Source organism: Phalacrocorax aristotelis, chromosome 5 (genome assembly GCF_949628215.1).
Source record: "Phalacrocorax aristotelis chromosome 5, bGulAri2.1, whole genome shotgun sequence".
NCBI classification, from domain to species: Eukaryota; Metazoa; Chordata; class Aves; order Suliformes; family Phalacrocoracidae; genus Phalacrocorax; species Phalacrocorax aristotelis.
This window is the reverse complement of record NC_134280.1, coordinates 18,211,114-18,228,665: the sequence shown is the minus strand read 5'-3', so window position 1 is coordinate 18,228,665 and position 17,552 is coordinate 18,211,114. Positions and strand designations below refer to the sequence as shown.

Here is a 17,552-nt window from a genome sequence, read left to right as displayed (position 1 = left end):
ACCAGCTTGCAGCCTGAGGGACAATGAGCTCTCTCTTGGGAGCCGTTTTTTTTCTGAAATGCTCTGAATTTGCTGTACTGGCCTTGCCAGGCCCTGGTCAGGAGGGTTCTGGACCAGCAGCTGGATAGTGGGACAACTAACAGACAAAGGGACCAGAGAGTCAGGAGTCATGTTGTGCACTTCACAGAGGATATTCAAAAACCAGTGAAGACCATTCTCCCTTCAAAGACCAGCATCTCTTTGGCAGGGCAGCACCCAATGTCCTGCCCCGGGGGAATGCCCTTCTGGGGCACCCCCAGGCTGCCTCCTGAGGAAGGGGATTCACCTCCAGGAGCTTTGGCAGCTTACAGCAATCCCAGCAGGAGGCACACGCTGGTGAATGGGGCCGGGGCCATAGCACCCAAGTCTGGGGAGTAGCAAGAGCTAATCCCCTCTCCCTGCAGCAAGGCTGGAAGCTCTGACTCTCCACCTGCTTTAAGAAAAGCCATAGCCTTGGAGGGGTAGAGATGAACAGAGACCTGGCCTGCGTGGCTGGGCAGCTCAATGGCGTCCCCAGGATGGTCAAGTCCTTGTCCCAGTCCTTGCAGTGTAGCAGGGGAAAGCTGGCCCCTGGTCACAGCAGGATGGAGCGTATGTTTGCAATGGCTCCTTCAGGGTCCATCTTGTAGAGCATGAAGTGGCCCTGCACTTGGGCAGCGCTGATCTGCTCAGAGACCGCCAGTGCCTGCTCCGCAAACCGCTTGGCTGCAGCTGGGGGCTGCTCGGGGTAGAAGCGCTGGAACATGCGGGCAAGCTGCCAGTGGGAGCAATGGCCCACGTACTGCTTGAGATCCACGCGGCCGGGCCGCACCAGGGCTGGATCCAGCCTGTCGAGAGACATGGGTGCTTTGAAAACCCAATCAAAGTGTCTCTGCAGGGTGGGTCCTGCAGGAAGCCCCCCCTCCATGCTAACACCGCCAGTGTCCTATCTGCAAGGTGCCCTGCACTGTGGGATGGTAAAGGTGCGGAAGAGGTTTGTCCCTGGGGAGTTTAAGAGGGAAAATGAACCTAAAATAAACGAGAGCTGGGAAAGGGCTGGCTCTCTAGGAGAAGTCTGTCCTGGGAAACAGCTCTGCCCATCTCTGTCCCATGAGCAACCTGTGAACCCTCCAGGCCAGCTCAGTCTGGAGTGAGACAAGCCTGCCACAGGGCAGCATCTGGCCAGGTGCCATGAGCCCAGGCTGCACCCTGCTAACGCCCCTCATGCAGCATGTTGGCAGTGTTTCACTCACAGCATGGCTACAACCCCAAAATCCACAGATCCCCACAGGCAGGAAGCCGGTACCACTCCTGAAGGGCACAGCCATGGCCTGAACAGCAAGGAAGCATCTGAGGCTCCAGCAAAGGGAATCCTGATTAACAATCAAGGGATTTGCATCCCAAGGGAGGATTCAGGAAACCTGAACCCCCCAGTCTTCACGCTGGAGGATGCAAATAGCTCTCCATAAAGGTTTTTCCTCCATAAAGGGTTTTCCCATGCCGCCCTCCCTGTTCCCTCCCAGAGGGCAGCTCTAACCTGTCCACGTAGTTGGTAGTCATGAAGACGATTCTCGCCTCCGTGGAGGCCACACCATCCAGGGCGTTGAGGAGGCCGCTGAAGGTCAGGCGCCCCATGCCTTGGTACAGAGCTGGGTCTGGGGACAGAGGCATCCTGATCATGTCCATTGGCCACTCACCCCGCGCAGTCCTGTGGGCCACCTCCCTATTGCCCAAGGCTTAAGCCAAGCTCCTTGCTCTCTCCTTCCCCTGAGGCTGACCCTCTGCCTCTCCCTGGCTGGCAGCACATTCACCTCTCCTGCCTGGCCGCACCCTAGGAACCCAGAAAGAGAATGAGGGGGAAAGACCACCTCTCCCTTATTCTGAAAATAGCTGGGCAGAAGTGTCTTTGCCTGAGGATCAAGGACCCAAATCTCCTCTTATATGGTCTAGCCAAGACTGGGCAAGGTCCACCTTGGGCCCTGAGGCCCCACAGAGCTGCCCACTCCTGGTCTCTGCTGGTGCGGCAGCACATCCCAGAGTCCAAACCAGCCCCCAGCACAGCCAGCAAACCTCCCTCCCACCACTGGCCCGGGAATGGGGCACCCCTCACTCTCAGCAGCGAGGTCCCGGCTGATGAAGGCAGCGTCCACATCCTCCAGCAGGATGATGCTCTGCTGTGGTGCCACGCTCAGGAGGTGATTGAGCCGGTCATCGGAGAGGCTGTGGTCGCTGAGGCTCAGCAGGCAGATACTGTACTGCAGCTCCCCAGCCAGGGCTGTGCTGGGAAGGACACAAACCACAGGGGTGAATCACAGCAAGGAGGCCTGGAGCAGAGGGAGAACTGGATCTCCCTGCCCAGCAGCAGGGAAGAGGGCAGAAGCATCTTCCCCTGACAGGGATCAGATATTGGGGCAGGCGGGAGCCCCCGCTCAGCCCACTGGTGCCACACAGTGCTGTGCAAAGCAAAGGTGAGAAGGGCTGGCTCATCACCCTGACCTGTCACAGTGCCAGCAGTGACTGCTGAACCAGGCATCACACAAGAGGCACAGCCCGCTCCTGCATTTCAAACACAAACTCATCCACACCCTCTCACCAAGACTGCTGTGCCCCAGCGCAGGCAGCTGGCAGGAAAACTGCTGTCATCCAGCTGGCAATACTCACATGAAGCTGCTCTTCCCACAGCCAGGAGGACCATACAGCAGGTAGCCTCTTCGGTAGGGGATTCCTAGGAAGACAGTGTCCTTTTAGGAACCAGCTAGGTTGCTCTGAGCTCTCTTCCCCAGAGCTGTGGGGCTACATCAGAGGAAAGCAAGCAGCAGGACAAAGTTTCTCTGCAGCTGTCTCCAGAGAGGGCCACAAGCATCCTGCCTCACCCCACAGCAGCATCGCAGGAGCAATGAACTCTGTGGCTTATCCTGTTTCCAGAATTGGATTGAACTGTCTTTTTGCAGACCCAGGCTTGACCTCAGCACCTGGGCTTGCTCATTTGTGGGATGTCCCCAAGGTGGTGCCCCACAGCAGTGGCTGCGGGTGGGTAAGGAGCCACACTGGGCACAGTACCGAGGACACCACGCCAGAGCCTTGCCTCTCTCGCTGTACCACTTGGGGTTGTCGATGAACTCCTTCACGTCCTGGACCAGCCTCTCTGACACACCTTCCTCCAGCACCACTGAGCTGAGAGGCCGCCGCCGGCGGGGGAAGCCAAACTGCCGCCACTCTGCTCCCATGGCTGTGTACATGATCGTCCTCCCCTCCTGCTGCTGCAGTGCCAGCTCCCGGGCTGCGAAGAGAGGCAGAGGGGACAGCTGGCAGGGAAAAGGATCTCCCATAAAGCCCTGGGCGTCTCCAGGGAGCAGGCTGTTCCCAGCAGGGCCACACGCTGCTCCGCTACAGACCTTCCTGGAGGATACTAAAGAAGATCTCCCTGTTGGTGCCCAGTGCAGTGAAGGTGATGGACTCCCAGGGGGTCCCCGTGTGCAGGTCAATCATCTGCTTCTCCCGGTTGCGCTCGATGCGAATCCACTTCCTGCGATACCTGGGCAGGAAGACAGGGTTGGGGGATGGTGGTCCAGCACCACTCAGCTGAGCCCAGCTTGGGTTGCGTGTCAAGGAAAACACTCATCTTCAGTACAGAAAACACTTCTCACCAGTGAATAGTCTCCTCTTGCTGCCCTCAATCTCCTGCCCTAATCCAGACCCAAGAAGCAGGCAGGATCCTCTCTGCTGCTTCCACAGGCCCTCCAAGCTGGAGTTTACTTGCTAAAATGAAGGTCAGTCCCCAGACTGCTTTCCCCTCCCCTCCCTTACCAGATAAAATGGTTCCCAGGGCTGGGGACAAAGTCGAACTTGGTGCTGACGCGCCCACTTTCATGCTGCAGGTAGGACGTCTGGACGCTGAGGTGCTGCGTGTGCTTGGCGTGGTGGGAGATCCAGTTCAGCAGCCAGTGGTAGCTCTTATCCTTACTGGGCACCTCCAAGGTGATCATGTAATGGCGCCTGAAAGCCACCAGCCCAAACTGGGCCCCTTTCCGGGCTAACGCCAGGGCTGTGCCCACCCCAACAAGGCCAAACCCAGCCCCAAAGTACGGGTTGTCCTTCAGTGCTAAGACCAAGTCCAAAAAGGGCATTGTGGGAGGTTAAGCAGCTCCTTTCCACAGCATCATTTCTGCACTCCGGAAACAAACCTTTGTGGAAAGAGAAGTACTGAATGGCAGTGGGGGACACAACGGACCACCCACATTTCCCTGGCCTTTATCATGGCTGGTTCTCAAGGTGAAAGGCTGCCTGGCACAGTCAGATCTCCCACATCTGTGCTTATCTTATTACCGGGGGCTCAGACAGCTGCTGGCCGCAGGAGACTCCTCCTTCTGTACAGGCCACAGGGTGAGACAGGCAGGAGGGGACCAGGAGCCTGAGGCTGTTAAGCAAGCACAAGAGCATCTCTTATTTCTTCAGCCATGACAACAAACCCAGAGCTTTAAACAGTTTTATTCCTTAAACTGCCAAAAATCATGATCACTAAAATTATTTATGGTTTATTGTTTGAAAAAGCTGAAGTGCATCCCCAGGCTGAGCTGAGAGCTGGTTCTTTGCTGCTGGCAATGGGGGCACAACTGCAGCAGAAGCAGCACCTCCATGTCTGGATAAAGGGCAGCAGCTGCACACTCAAGGGGCTTGAAGTTTCTCCAGCTCCCTCAGCAGGGGCCTGTCAGATATAGGGGATGAGGGGGAGGCTCCCCTGACAGACAGGCACACGGATAGGCTCAGCACCCTCAGATAGGGTCCCACCTCCCCCAGAACACGGTCTGACCCCACCGCAAGGCCCGTTCCCAGGGCAGGACCTCCCCCGCCCCACAGCAAGGCCTTGGGCCCACGGCGGGGTCCCGGCCCCGCCCCACAGCGGGGCCCGCCCCGCCCCAACAGAGCCTCCGCCCCGCGGCAGGAGCCCACCTTCCCCCGCAGGAGCCCAGGGCCGGCCTCTGCTCCACTCACCCCCAGGGCGAGCCCTCTCCGGCAGGAGCCTCCGCTCCGCTCCCGGTGCCGCTCCTCCTCACCTCCGCGCCGCACCGCACCGCTCTGGCCCGCGCTGCGCCGCTCTCTATAGTCCCGACCCCCACTTCCGCCCGGCGCCGCTTCCGGCCAGCTGCCGGCTCGCACCATAGAGCGGAGCCGGAGCTGGGCGGCAGGGCAGGGCGGAGTGGTTGTGCCAGCCGCACAAAGGGTGATGTTCCCTCCCGCCCGGCGCGTACCATAGAGATGGGCTGGGGTTGGTGGTGGCGGCGGTGGCGGCGGCACCGGGGCCCAGCTTAAGCCCCCGGTCCAGGGTGGCGGGGACAGGCCGGGGCTGCAGCGCCGTGCGGTGCCGGGGGGCTGGGGCGGCCCGGCCCGGCCCTGCAGGGACTCGCGGTGAGCACCGCCTCGCAGGGGGCTGGGCCTTGATCTGGCGGGTTGGGTTCGGGTTTGGGCCCACCTGGGCTCGGGTCTGGGGACTAGGCCTGGCTCTGGGCCTGCCTGGGCCTGGGGAGTGGGCCCTGGATGTTGGGCTCAGGGAGAGGCCCCCGGGCATCTGTGGGGAGGGTATGGGGGTGCTTGCACCCCCATCTCCCCCGTGGCTCTGGGTTTTGCCAGCAGCCTGCATGGGGCATGGCAGAGGGGAGTCCATGTTGCAGTACTCAGCTTTATACTGGTACTGTAGGCTGCCCCTCAAAATCCAGGAGGACCCTGTGGCTTTGGGGTTCTTCATCGTTTAAAGCACTTTCCTCTGTTTCAGACCGAGAGGCCTCCTGCCTGGCACGAAGCCGGCAGCAATGAGTGCAGGAGTGGCTGTTTCTGAGGGTACCAGTGGGGAGATGGAGCCCTTGTGCTCAGAGCTTCTCCTGCCCACACCGGGAGAGGCAGGAGCTGTAGGAAGCCCTGGTGTGGCCAGCACTGGCCTGTCTGGGACACCCCCGCTGACTGCCAGCCAGGACTTGGTGCTGGCGGAGGCATCAATGCCTGGGGAAGGGGCTCACGTTGAAGGAAGCAATGTAGAAATATTCATCGAAACTGTGGCTGGCAACGTGACGCTGAGCAACACAGCCAGTGCCACAGGTACGGGCATGGAAAGGGTAGTGTGGGGCTTTTGGTGCTCAGCGGAGGGAGAGAGGTCCAGCTGGGGGTCCTGTCCCCTCCAGCTGGCACCCTGAGGACACTGCGGCACCCTCATCTCTCTGACCCTGTGTGTGTCATGAGTCTGGAGCCATCATTCAGCGCAGACAAGGCATGAGCTGGGTGTGCAGGTGGGGAGGGGTGGCTGTGGGAGTCTTGGGTTGGGTGAGGGTGTTGCTCTGGGCTGTCAGCAGGGACAAGGTGGAGATCTCCACCTTGGAGGTGGCTGTCGCCTGCAGCATGCTTCTCACCTGGGTCCAGTGTAGGGGCATCCTGTTAGAAACAGGGCTGAGCCAGCCTCGCATTGCTGGGTGCCTTGGAGGTGCTACAGGACAGAGCTGGTCATCATGGTCACCTGGGTGAAGGTGTTCCCTACCTGATGGGTGCATGCATCCTGGGATCCTGGGATACCCCCGGAGGGGGAGGGCTGCGGCTCTCCAGACCGCAATTTGTGGCAACAGGGGTTTATTCTCCTTGTCTGGAACTGGAAGTGAACCACCAGTCCCAAGCCCTGGGCGTAGTGACAGCTCTTTCTAATGCTCACCCCTTGGTCTCTGCAGAGCTGCTGGTCAAAGTGGTGGAGCTCTATTTCTGCGAGAGGTGTGGCCAGAGCTTCCCGGAGGCCTCCCTGCTGTCCCAACACCAGTGCCTGCTGCTGGCCCCCAGCAGGCACTTGGAGCTCCCTGGGGCACTGTCAGCTTCTGCCAGCAAGGGCCAGAGTGAGCCAGGGGTCTCAGAGCTGCCTGGAGCCAGTGCACAGGAGGGCTCGGCTCCCGAGCACCTGCTGTGCCCCGTCTGCCAGGAAGCATTTGTGCAGCCCAGCGAACTGAAGGAGCACTTCAAGACCCACCGCACCCCACCTGGAGCCCTGCCCTGCCCTGAGAAGGGCTGCCACTTTGCCACGGAGGACCGCAAGCAACTGCGTGGCCACCTGCGCCGCCTGCATGGGGCCTCTGCTGTGTCCTGTGCCTACCGTGCCTGCCCGCTGCTCTTCCCCAGCCGCCTGGCCATGGAGCAGCACCACCGCACCCACTTCCCCTTCCACTGCAGCCACTGCAACTTTGTCACAGCCAACGCCAAGCTCTTCTGGCAGCACAGGAAGGGCCACACTGTGGAGCCCCCCACAGAGACACCCGCAACAGGCAGCCCCCCTGGCTCAGCCCCCCATGGTCTCAAGCAGCACTGTGTCCCGCTGCCAGGTATGGCTGGGCAGAGGGTCAGGGCTTGTGGGTGCTGTGGAGGCTGCCTGGGTCCCAGTCACAACTGGGAGGAGTGGGGGTCAAGGCTGTGCTGCTGGAGAGCCAGAGAGCCCTGTGCTCTAGTGGCTCTCTGCAGCTTTCCTTCCTCCCTGTGGCACCGTTTGTGTCCCCCATCTCAATCAGGAGGTTTTTTGCACGTGTGTGGGTAAGGGGGGTGGCTTCCTCTTGTCTGGAGCATGGTAATCTCTGTCTTTCCCCACTGAAGCAGCAGCAGAAGGGCAGGAGGAGGTGGGGAATTGCCACCCTGGCTGGGAAGACACCGCAGCAGAAGCCAGGCTGGCAAATCCCATGGGCCCCAGAGAGGGCTCCTTGGAGGGGCAGAAAGTATCAGCTGGAGAAGGGGAGTTGGACAGCGGTGGGGACGAGTCGCCAGAGGAGGAAGGCGAGGCCAAAGAAGACAGAAAGGCAGCTCCTGAGAAAGCCAAAGTGCCGCCGGCACAGCACTTCAAAGGTAGGATGTAGGGCACGGGGGTCTATACCAGGAGCTGCTTGGGCTTTGTGTTAACAACAAGCAGCATGGCCTCAAGACTGGCAGGGAAACGTGGGCCAGGCTGGTGGGGTGTGGCAGGTCCTGTGCTGTCCAGCAGCCTTTTGTCTCCTGCATGTACCAGTGCACTGTTCCTCCTTCCTCTGCCCTCTCCCCAAGCAACCATGTCCCTTCTTCTCCCGTTGCCTGTCCTCGGTTGCTGCCAGGCTCGGGCAGAAGCAGGCAAAAGTCTGCCTGGCTCTGGGGAGCGAGGGTGCGTGGGCAGGCCTGATTCAGGCTGTGCTGGATTGTCTTTGCCAGTGTTGAGCTGGAAAGACCCCTTCTGAACCATGCTCGTGGCTTGGGTGGGCACAGTCCCTCCAAGTAAATGGCTGCTATGTGACCACGTATATGATAAGCCCTCACCCTGGCACATCTGGATCAGGGAGAGAACATCTGCCTGTGCTCTCTTCTCTCTCTTCCTTGCTGACGGCTACCCCTCCTCTGCCTCTCACAGGGGATGTCGCGGAGGGCTCCGAGTACCTCTACAAAACCCACATGTGCCCTGAATGCAAGCGATGCTTCAAGAAACGGACACACCTGGTAGAGCACCTCCACTTGCACTTCCCTGACCCTAGCCTGCAGTGCCCCAACTGCCACAAGTACTTCACCAGCAAAAGCAAGCTGAAAATCCACATGATGCGTGAGACGGGTGAGAAGGCCCACCGCTGTCCGCTCTGCCACTACAGCTCGGTGGAGAAGAATGCCCTCAACCGCCACATGGCCAGCATGCACGAGGACATCTCCAACTTCTACTCTGATGTTTACTCCTGCCCTGTCTGTGAGGAGAAGTTTCGGCTCAGCCAGGCCCTCAAAGAGCACTTGAAGACTCACAAAGCTGAGCCCAAGAGGCTGAGCTGCTTCCAGGGGGGCTGCAACTACTGTGCGGAGGACCGGAAGGAGTTTGTCCGTCACCTCAAGGATGCTCATGGCATCAAGGCAGTGGAGTGCAAGTACCACGCCTGCTCGCTGCTCTTTGGCACGGCCGAGGCCATGGAGGCTCACCGAAAAACACACTATGCCTTCCACTGCCAGCAGTGTGACTTCATCTGCTCCAACAAGCACGTTTTCCGCAAGCACAAGAAGCAGGGGCACCCGGGCAGCGAGCAGCTCCAGTGCAGCTTCTGCCCCTACGCCACTTTCAACCCCGTGGAGTTTCATGACCACGTGGGCAAGATGCATGCCAACGAGAAGATCCACAAGTGCACCGAGTGTGCCTTTGCCACTGCGCACAAGAGGGTGCTCATCCGGCACATGCTGCTGCACACCGGTGGGTGTCTGCTGAGGGGGTCCTGAGAGCCGAGCTGGGATGTGGGGGGTCGGGGCTCCCGGGTCCCATTAGTGGCTCTGCCACCCTAGCGTCACTTGGCTGAAGTTGTGGCGTGCCCTCATCCCTGCTGTTACCCCCAGCTCCTGCTGAGCTGGTTTCCTAACGTGGGAAGGCAGCCTGTGCTGCCTTATCTGGCTGTCATGCTGAGGGCGTTCCTGTGTTGCCTGCAGGAGAGAAACCTCACAAGTGTGAACTCTGCAACTTCACGTGCCGGGACGTGAGCTACCTGTCCAAGCACATGCTGACCCACTCCAATGACAAGAACTTCATGTGCACTGAGTGCGGGTACATCACCAAGTGGAAGCACTACCTGAACGTCCACATGCGCAAGCACACCGGAGATCTCCGGTACGACTCCCAACCCCGCTGACCTGGCAGCACAGTCAGGGCTCCCCAGATCCTGCTCTGGGGGCCTGCTGATCTGGGCTGCATAATGTGCCAGGCTCTCTCATGCCTAGGGGATGGTGACAGGCTGCTCTGTCTGGCACATAAGAAATGTAGTCTGTGAGTTTGCACGTTGTTGCCAGCATGGTACTGTGGAAGCAAAGCTGTCTTTGGTGTCTCTGTGCCACCAAGGAGGTGTATTCCTGCATCAGCACAGCTCTGGGCTTGGGTTCATGGGCTCTATTGATGTTTGTGGGCCAAGGCTAGCTTGAGCACACCAAAATGTGTTTTTACCTCTGTATTGTCACCTCCTTTGGGTCTAGTCTGCCTCCAGGAATGCTGGAGGTGCTGCTGGTGTGATGCGTGTGTGTGATATTGAAATCTACCCTGGGATGCCCAGGGAACCTACCTCCTGTCCCCAGGCCAGGCTGGGGGTGTAAAGCTGCAGCAGGGAGGAATTGCTTGTGGTAAAGGCTACCTAGATGGCAAAGGTTAGATCTGGCAAACTGAACAGTATCTCTTCCCCATGTGTCCAGGACAGAGAAGCAGGGCTCAGCGTGTCTGGCAGGGCTCAGCCTGCCCTGGTCCCTCACACTTCCTGACCGATTCTGCTTTCCCTACAGGTACCAGTGCAACCAGTGCTCATACCGGTGCCACCGTGCTGACCAGCTGAGCAGCCACAAGCTGCGGCACCAAGGAAAGAGTCTGATCTGCGAGGTGTGTGGCTTTGCTTGCAAGCGCAAGTATGAGCTGCAGAAGCACATGCAGGCAAAGCACTCGCAGAACTACCAGGTGCCCATCTTCCAGTGCCAGTACTGCACCTACCAGACCAAGTACAAGCAGGCACTGTTGAACCACGAGAACTGCAAGCACACCAAGCAGAAGGAGTTTCGCTGCGCCCTCTGCTCCTACTGCACCTTCAGCAATACCAGCCTCTTCTTCCACAAGCGCAAGATTCATGGCTACATCCCTGGCGACAAGGACTGGCTGGAAAACTACGCCAGCAAGGAGCTGGAGATCAGCTCATCTGAGGCGCTCTTTGGCTACGAGCTCGGCACAGCCCTGCATGTGGATGCAAGCTCCCCCCTTGCTGGCAAGGAACAGTGGGCAAAGGCAAAGTCATCCCAGGTGGAGTCCCAGGGGAAAGAGGGCCACCAGCAAGCGCTCATGGTGCCTGTCCTTGGGCAGGGTGCTGCTCCACTGGAGAGCAGCAGTAGGGCAGAGGGAGGTGTGGGTGAGGGGGAGCAGAGCCGTCCCACTGCTGGTGATGCCCTGGGAGATGGCTGCGTGCAAGGAGATGCTGCCACCAGCTCAACTGAGCTCACTGCTTCTGAGGATGTGACAGAGACCTGCACATTGCATTTGGAGGCATTGAATGTCTCGTCTGACCCCCTTCTGGAGCATTTGACTGGGGAAGCCTGTGCAGCGCAGCCAGGGAGTATGGAAATGCTGTCCTGCAAGGAGCCTCCCACAGCCTATGAGATGCTTGGCTCCCAGGGTGACCTTGGCTTGGAGGTCAATGACAATACGCTTGAAGACATCCCAGACTTAGAGGAAGAGGAGGCAGATGTACAGGAGGAGGAGGTGGTGAGGCTGGAGGACAGGGTAGTAGCAGGAGACAGCCAGGGAAAAAGTTCCCTAAGGCAGGCCAGAGGCTACCTCGAGGGGTCATGCTTGGACCACCACAAGCTGGTGGCAGACACTGAGATGAGAGGGACGAGCCAAGCCAAGCTGCCAGAGGCCTGGCTCAGCGTGCTGAAGACAGCTGACCAGAGCCACCCACCTGTCCCAGAAGACGCAGCCACCTCTGATGACGATGCCAGAGGCGGCTCAGAGTTGGTGCTGAAGGCACTCCGGAAGCAGGACAAGGAGCAGGCGGAGACACTGGTGCTGGAGGGCAGGGTGCAGATGCTGGTGGTACAGTCAGAAAGCCAGATCTTTAAGTGCGAGAAGTGCTCATACATCACACGGAAGGAGAAGTCCATGTCCCTGCACTCCAAGGCCAGCTGCCAGAGCCGCCGGGCCCCGCTTGTGTGCCACGAGTGCGGTGCCAGCTTTAAGCAGCAAAGGGGCCTCAACACCCATGTCCTTAAGAAGTGCCCAGTCCTCCTGAAGAAGAACAAGATCCTCAGACCAGCTGGTCAGGAGCCACCTGGGTTGTGCCAACCTACTGACCAGCCTGGTGATAACAGTATGGAAATGGCAGGGAGTGAGAGGGGAGGCTCAGAGGGGTCTGGCCGTGCTGAGAGCCCCTGGGAAGCTGAACTGCTGCCTGACAAAATGCAGACGGCAGGCAGTCCTTTGGCTGAGGAACAGGCTTCAGGCTGTCCTGCCCCCGAGAAATCCCTGCTGGGTGACAGCACAGAGGTGGCGGAAAAGCCTCCCCAGCAAGGGGTTGGAGGTGAGCCACCTGGAGCTGCTTGTCCCCCCCAGCCTGGGAAACACTTGGAGAAATACCGGCTGGAGGGAGGGAAGCTGCACTGCAATGCCTGCTCCTTCGTGTGCTCCCGTGTCTCCACCATCACCTCCCACGTGGAGGACGGGTGCCGGAGCCTGGAGCAGTTCTGGTGCTCCCTCTGCCCTGAGGCCTTCCGCTCCAGGCGGGCCCTCAAGAGTCACTGTGCCGAGAAGCACATCGTGCATCCTGAGGAGGATGGACCCCAAAGCACTGAGCTCCCTGCAGGGGGCCTGGCCAGCGCTGAGGTGGGCCAGCCTGGTGAGCCTCCCCTGGATGCAGCCCCCCCAAAATCCACCCTGCCCAAGAGAAGGCGTTTCTCCTGCCCGACCTGCCCCTTTACCTGCCACCAAGAACGAGCTATGAAGACGCACAAGAAGAGGGGCTGCGTGGTGCTGGGCGAGTTTCGCTGCACCTCCTGTCCCTTCACCTCCAAGGTTGCCAAAGCCCTGCGGCTGCACCGCAAGCTGCACCGCAAGCATTACAGCAAGCGGCCGCAGCTGCAGTGTCGCCAGTGCGAGTTCACCTGCAAGCAGGCCCGCTGCCTGCGGCAACACATCCGCATCAAGCACGAGGGGGTGAAGCCACACAAATGCTGCTACTGCGAGTTCAGCACCACACGGCGCTACCGCCTGGAGGCCCACCAGTCCCTGCACACCGGCGTGGGGCGCATCGCCTGCGGCATCTGCAGCCAGACCTTTGGCACCAACTCCAAGCTGCGCATCCACCGCCTGCGGGTGCATGAGAAGACGCCCACCCACTTCTGCCCGCTCTGCGACTACAGCAGCTACCTGCAGAATGACATCACCCGCCACGTCAACAGCTGCCACCGTGGTGAGCTCAACTTCAGCTGCCCCCGCTGCGAGGCTCGCTTCAGCTCTGAGACGGCCCTCAAGCAGCACGTCCTGCGGCGGCACGAGGAGAAGGTGTCCTACGGCTGTCCGCGCTGCGGCTTCATGTGCCACAGTGAGGCCACGCTCAAGTGCCACGTGCAGAAGCAGCACCCGCACCTGGAGTGCAGCACCTGCAAGGAGACCTTCCGCACCCGGGAGGCACTGGAGGAGCACAAGACACAGCATTTCAGCCACCGCTGTGAGCTGTGCAGCTTTGCAGCCAAGGAGCGGCAGCAGCTGGTGCGGCATTACGTGGAGAGCCACGAGCCAACTGCCCCCCAGGACAAACCCCTGCAGTGCCCCTTCTGTGACTTTGCCTGCCGCCACCAGCTCGTCTTTGACCAGCACATGAAGGGCCATGGGGGCACCCGTGTGTACAAGTGCTCAGACTGCGAGTACACCACGAAGAACAGGCAGAAGATCACGTGGCACATCCGCATCCACACCGGCGAGAAGCCTTACAAGTGCCACCTCTGTAAATATGCATGTGCTGACCCCTCACGTCTCAAGGTGAGAGCCCTGCTTGGGGATGGGGGATATATCCTACTGCATCTACGTGGCTTGGGGGGGATCCAGACACAGCGATATGAGGAAGAAGAAACTCCCAAGGGGAAGTTTAGTCCTCTTTCTCTTCTTTGTGGCTCCTACAGGAATAGGAGGCGAGCAGGTAAAACTTCTGTGGGTACAATACATTTCTGACCTAAACCCTTCTCCCTGCTGTAGCAGATTAAGGTGAAGAGGGATTTGTAGCAAAGCAAGAAGGCGGGCAGCTGTCCAGGTTCAGTCCTCTTCCCGCTGACATCTCTAGCATCCTCTGGGTGCAGCTGGCTGTGCCCCCATCATGGGGCAGCCTTGCACCATTCAAAGCCAAGTTTGGCTGCCCGCTGGCTAGCAGCATGCCCTGCAACACCAGTTAGTCACATTGCAGGGAAGGCTCGGCTTCCCTGCAAACAGAGCCAGACCCTGCCCTCATTTCTGTCGATGATTAGCAACATTATGCATGGTAAAGGGCCTTTCCTAGAAAAGGAGGGCCAGGCGTGGGGTAATGGAGGGGAAGGTGGCCTGGTTTTGCTAAAAGAAATATTGACTTTTTTAATGGCCAGGCTGGGCTGGAGCCCTCTGAGGCCACCTGGGCGAGGCTGCGCTACGTGCTCAGCTCAGGGCTAGCTCTGTTGGGCTGGGTTTTAACCTGGACTTTGCCCTAAATACCAAACAGGAGAGAAAAGCCGGTGCCCCTCCACAGGCTGGGACAGAGCAAGTTCGGCAGTACGGAGGTCTCATCCTGACCCCGCTGTGGCTCCCCCATGCCCATAGTGTGCCTGGCACGTAGGCAGCCCTTCTTGCCCCATGCAGTTTGAGATGTCAGAGCTGTCCTCGAGCCCCTTGCTGCCACCCAGAGGCCTGCACATTTCCAGGGCAGGTGGCATGGCCTCATCCTGACCCTGCTCTCTTGCCCTGTGCCCAGTACCACATGCGGATCCACAAGGAGGAGCGGAAATACCTCTGCCCTGACTGCGGCTACAAGTGCAAGTGGGTGAACCAGCTGAAGTACCACATGACGAAGCACACGGGTGAGTGCTACCCACCAGGGACAGGCTGTGGAGCACGGGGGAGGGCTCTGGGGCTGTGTGGACCCCAGCTCTGTACTTGCTTTGCTACCAGTGGCCCAGCTGGAAGCAGGGGAGGACCCCAGCAGTTGGGCGGCAGCATGGTCTTTTGTGCTGGTGCAATGGGAGCAGTGGTCCAGGGTGGGAGGGAAGGTGGGGTGGTACGAATCCCAGGGGCTGAGGCACATTGCCTTGGAAATTTGGGGTTTTGAGGTGCCTGCTGGCAGGCTGTGCCTTCCCAGCACAGAGGATGGTGCATAGGAGGTCCCTAGGCCTGATGCCATTACGGGGATAGTGAGATCCACAGGAGGGAAGGCATCGTATCCCCATCCCAGTCCCTTCCTCATCACTGCAGGCGTGAAGCCGTACCGCTGTGACGAGTGCGAGTACCGCACCAACCGGGCGGACGCCCTGCGGGTGCACAAGGAGACACGACATCGGGAGGCCCGCTCCTTCATCTGCGAGCAGTGCGGCAAGGCCTTCAAGACCCGCTTCCTCCTCAAGACCCACCTGAAGAAGCACAGCGAGGAGAAGCCCTATGTCTGCAATGCCTGCGGGCGGGCGTTCCGCTGGGCAGCCGGCCTGCGCCACCATTACCTGACCCACACCAACGAGCACCCCTTCTTCTGCCGCTACTGCCCCTACAAGGCCAAGCAGAAGTTCCAGGTCATCAAACACATCCAGCGGCATCACCCTGAGCGCGGGGCCGGTGACCCCAGCCAGGGGGTGGGCAAAGACCCCAGCACACCCACCGTCCACCTCCACGCTGTGCAGAGGGAGAGGCAGGCCCAGGGGCTCCCTGGGACGGAGCAGGAAGGAGGGTGCCCTGCGGAGAAGGACAGCGCTTCACAGTGAGGCCGAATCCTGACTGCTTTAAGGCCCCAGTGGCACAGGCCTGCTGTAGAGGTGTATGTGTGTGTATAGGCATATATGTATATGGGATGTAAAATATGCAGCTGTATAAAAGGAATCTCTCAGCTCACAGAACCACAGAATCACAGAATGTTAGGGGTTGGAAGGGACCTCTGGAGATCATCTTGTCCAAACCCCATGCTTGAGCAGGCACACCCAGAGCAGGGGGCACAGGAACGTGTCCAGGAGGGTTTTGAATGGCGCCAGGGAAGGAGACTCCACAGCCTCCCTGCGCAGCCTGTGCCACTGCTCTGGCACCCTCACAGGAAAGTTTTTTTTCTCATATTGAGGTGGAACTTTCTATGTTCCAACTTGTGCCCACTGCCCCTTGTCCTGTCATTGTGCACGAATGAAAAGAGCCTAGTCCCATCATCCTGACGCCCACCCTTTAGATATTTATAGGTATTTATGAAATCCCCCCTCAGTCTTCTCCAGGAAAAACAAACCCAAGTCTTTCAGCCTCTCCTCATATGGGAGATGCTCCAGACCCCTGATCATCTTCGTAGCTCTCCACTGGACTTGCTTAAGCAGTTCCCCATCCTTCTTAAACTGGGGGGCCCAAAACTGGACACAGGACTCCAAATGTGGTCTTACTAGGGCAGAGTGTAGAGGGGGAGGATAACCTCTCTCAATCTGCTGGCCACGCTCCCTTTAATGCACCCTAGGATACCGTTGGCCTTCTTGGCCACAAGGGTACAATGCTGGCTCAGGGTCAGCTTGCTGTCCTCCAGCACTCCCAGGTCCTTCTCAACAGAGCCACTTTACAGTAGTTCAGCCCCCAGCCTGTACTGGTGCATGGGGTTGTTCCTCCCCAGGTGCAGGACCTTGCACTTGCTCTTGTTGAATGTGATGCGGTTCCCCTCAGCCCAGCTCTCCAGCCTGTCCAGGTCTCGTTGGATGATGGCACAGCCTTCTGGCGTTATCAGCCACTCCTCCCAGCTTGGTATCATCAGTGAACTTGTTGAGGGTACACTCTATTCCATCATCCAGGTTATTGATGAATATATTGAACAGGATTGGACCCAGTACAGACCCCTGGGGAACACCACTAGTGACAGGCCTCCATCCCGACTCTGCCCCATTGATCACAACCCTCTGAGTTCTGTTGACGAGCCAGTTCTCTATCCACCTCACTGTTTTCTCATCTAACCCACACATCCTTAGCTTGTCTATGAGGATGCTGTGGGAGACAGTGTCGAATGCCTTACTGAAGTCAAGGTAAACAACTCACTTATCTCCCTTCGTCAACCCAGCCAGTCACACCATCACAGAAGGCTATCAGGTTGGTCAAGCATGATCTCCCCTTGGTGAACCCATGTTGACTACTTCTGATAACCTTCTTTTCCTCTACATGCCTGGAGATGACCTCCAGGATGAACTGCTCCATCACCTTTCTGGGGATGGAGGTGAGGCTGACTGGCCTATAGTTCCCCAGGTCCTCCTTCTTACCCTTTTTGAAGATGGGAGTGACATTTGCTGTCCTCCAGTCCTTGGGCACCTCTCGTGTCCTCCATGACCTTTCAAAGATGATGGAGAGTGGCTGAGCAAGAACATCCACCAGCTCCCTCAGCACTTGTGGTTGCATCCCACTGGGGCCTATGGATTTACGAGGATCCAGTTTGCATAGGTGATCTCTGACCCAGTCTTTCTCAACCGATGGTAAGTCTTCCTTTGTCCCAATTTGTCCTCTCTTGTCTGGGGGCTGAGATGCCCGAGGGCCAGCCTTAGCAGTAAAGACCGAGGCAAAGAAGGCATTCAGTAACTCCGCCTTCCCTGCATCCTGTGTCACCAGGGCCCCTTCCTTGTTCAGCAGTGGGCCCACTGTACCCCCAGTCTTCCTTTTGCTGCTGATGTATTTAAAGAAGCCCTTCTTGTTGTCTTTGACATGCCTTGCCAGATTTAGCTCCAAATGGTCCTTGGCCTTCCTTGTCACACCTCTGCACACCCTGACAACATTCCTATATTCCCTCCTTTTTCCACATACTGTGAACCTCCTTCTTCCGTTTCAGTTTTTCTAGAAG

General features: G+C 58.7%; 2 protein-coding genes across 10 annotated transcripts; one reads left to right on the top strand and one right to left on the bottom strand.

Annotated features, from left to right (window-relative positions):
- Window positions 1-152: 152 nt before the first annotated feature.
- BCS1L (BCS1 ubiquinol-cytochrome c reductase complex chaperone) lies at window positions 153-5,195 on the bottom strand. Of its 7 annotated transcripts, none has more exons than XM_075093205.1 (9): window positions 5,011-5,149; window positions 4,345-4,435; window positions 3,826-4,202; window positions 3,414-3,553; window positions 3,104-3,298; window positions 2,680-2,743; window positions 2,129-2,298; window positions 1,556-1,673; window positions 153-866 (listed from the first exon to the last, which is right to left on the bottom strand). In XM_075093205.1, the coding sequence occupies exons 3-9, from the start codon at window positions 4,143-4,145 to the stop codon at window positions 614-616; spliced, it is 1,260 nt and encodes a 419-aa protein (XP_074949306.1). In that variant the 5' UTR covers window positions 4,146-4,202; window positions 4,345-4,435; window positions 5,011-5,149; the 3' UTR covers window positions 153-613. The 7 variants fall into 7 exon arrangements, with proteins under 7 accessions (XP_074949306.1, XP_074949307.1, XP_074949304.1 ...); XM_075093206.1 differs by having other exon boundaries at window positions 5,073-5,132; XM_075093203.1 differs by having other exon boundaries at window positions 4,969-5,104.
- Window positions 5,162-15,606, top strand: ZNF142 (zinc finger protein 142). Of its 3 annotated transcripts, none has more exons than XM_075093177.1 (9): window positions 5,162-5,239; window positions 5,789-6,108; window positions 6,726-7,364; window positions 7,633-7,875; window positions 8,408-9,220; window positions 9,451-9,628; window positions 10,288-13,522; window positions 14,478-14,583; window positions 14,975-15,606. In XM_075093177.1, exons 2-9 carry the CDS (start codon window positions 5,826-5,828, stop codon window positions 15,472-15,474), a joined length of 5,997 nt encoding a protein of 1,998 aa, XP_074949278.1. In that variant the 5' UTR covers window positions 5,162-5,239; window positions 5,789-5,825; the 3' UTR covers window positions 15,475-15,606. The 3 variants fall into 3 exon arrangements, with proteins under 3 accessions (XP_074949278.1, XP_074949276.1, XP_074949277.1); XM_075093175.1 differs by having other exon boundaries at window positions 7,630-7,875; XM_075093176.1 differs by lacking the exon at window positions 5,162-5,239 and adding an exon at window positions 5,309-5,424 and having other exon boundaries at window positions 7,630-7,875.
- The last annotated feature ends 1,946 nt before the right edge of the window (window positions 15,607-17,552 follow it).

Bases quoted from the DNA above. Each gene is read 5' to 3' on its own strand.
- BCS1L (XM_075093205.1), bottom strand. From the start codon at position 4,145: ATGCCCTTTTTGGACTTGGTCTTAGCACTGAAGGACAACCCGTACTTT. The intron at 3,299-3,413 runs GTCTGTAGCGGA...CTCTCTTCGCAG, and splicing joins CTTTAGTATCCTCCAGGAAG to CCCGGGAGCTGGCACTGCAG. The intron at 867-1,555 runs GTTAGAGCTGCC...GTCTCTCGACAG, and splicing joins ACTACCAACTACGTGGACAG to GCTGGATCCAGCCCTGGTGC.
- ZNF142 (XM_075093175.1), top strand. From the start codon at position 5,826: ATGAGTGCAGGAGTGGCTGTTTCTGAGGGTACCAGTGGGGAGATGGAG. The intron at 9,629-10,287 runs GTACGACTCCCA...CTTTCCCTACAG, and splicing joins AAGCACACCGGAGATCTCCG to GTACCAGTGCAACCAGTGCT. The intron at 13,523-14,477 runs GTGAGAGCCCTG...CCCTGTGCCCAG, and splicing joins CTGACCCCTCACGTCTCAAG to TACCACATGCGGATCCACAA.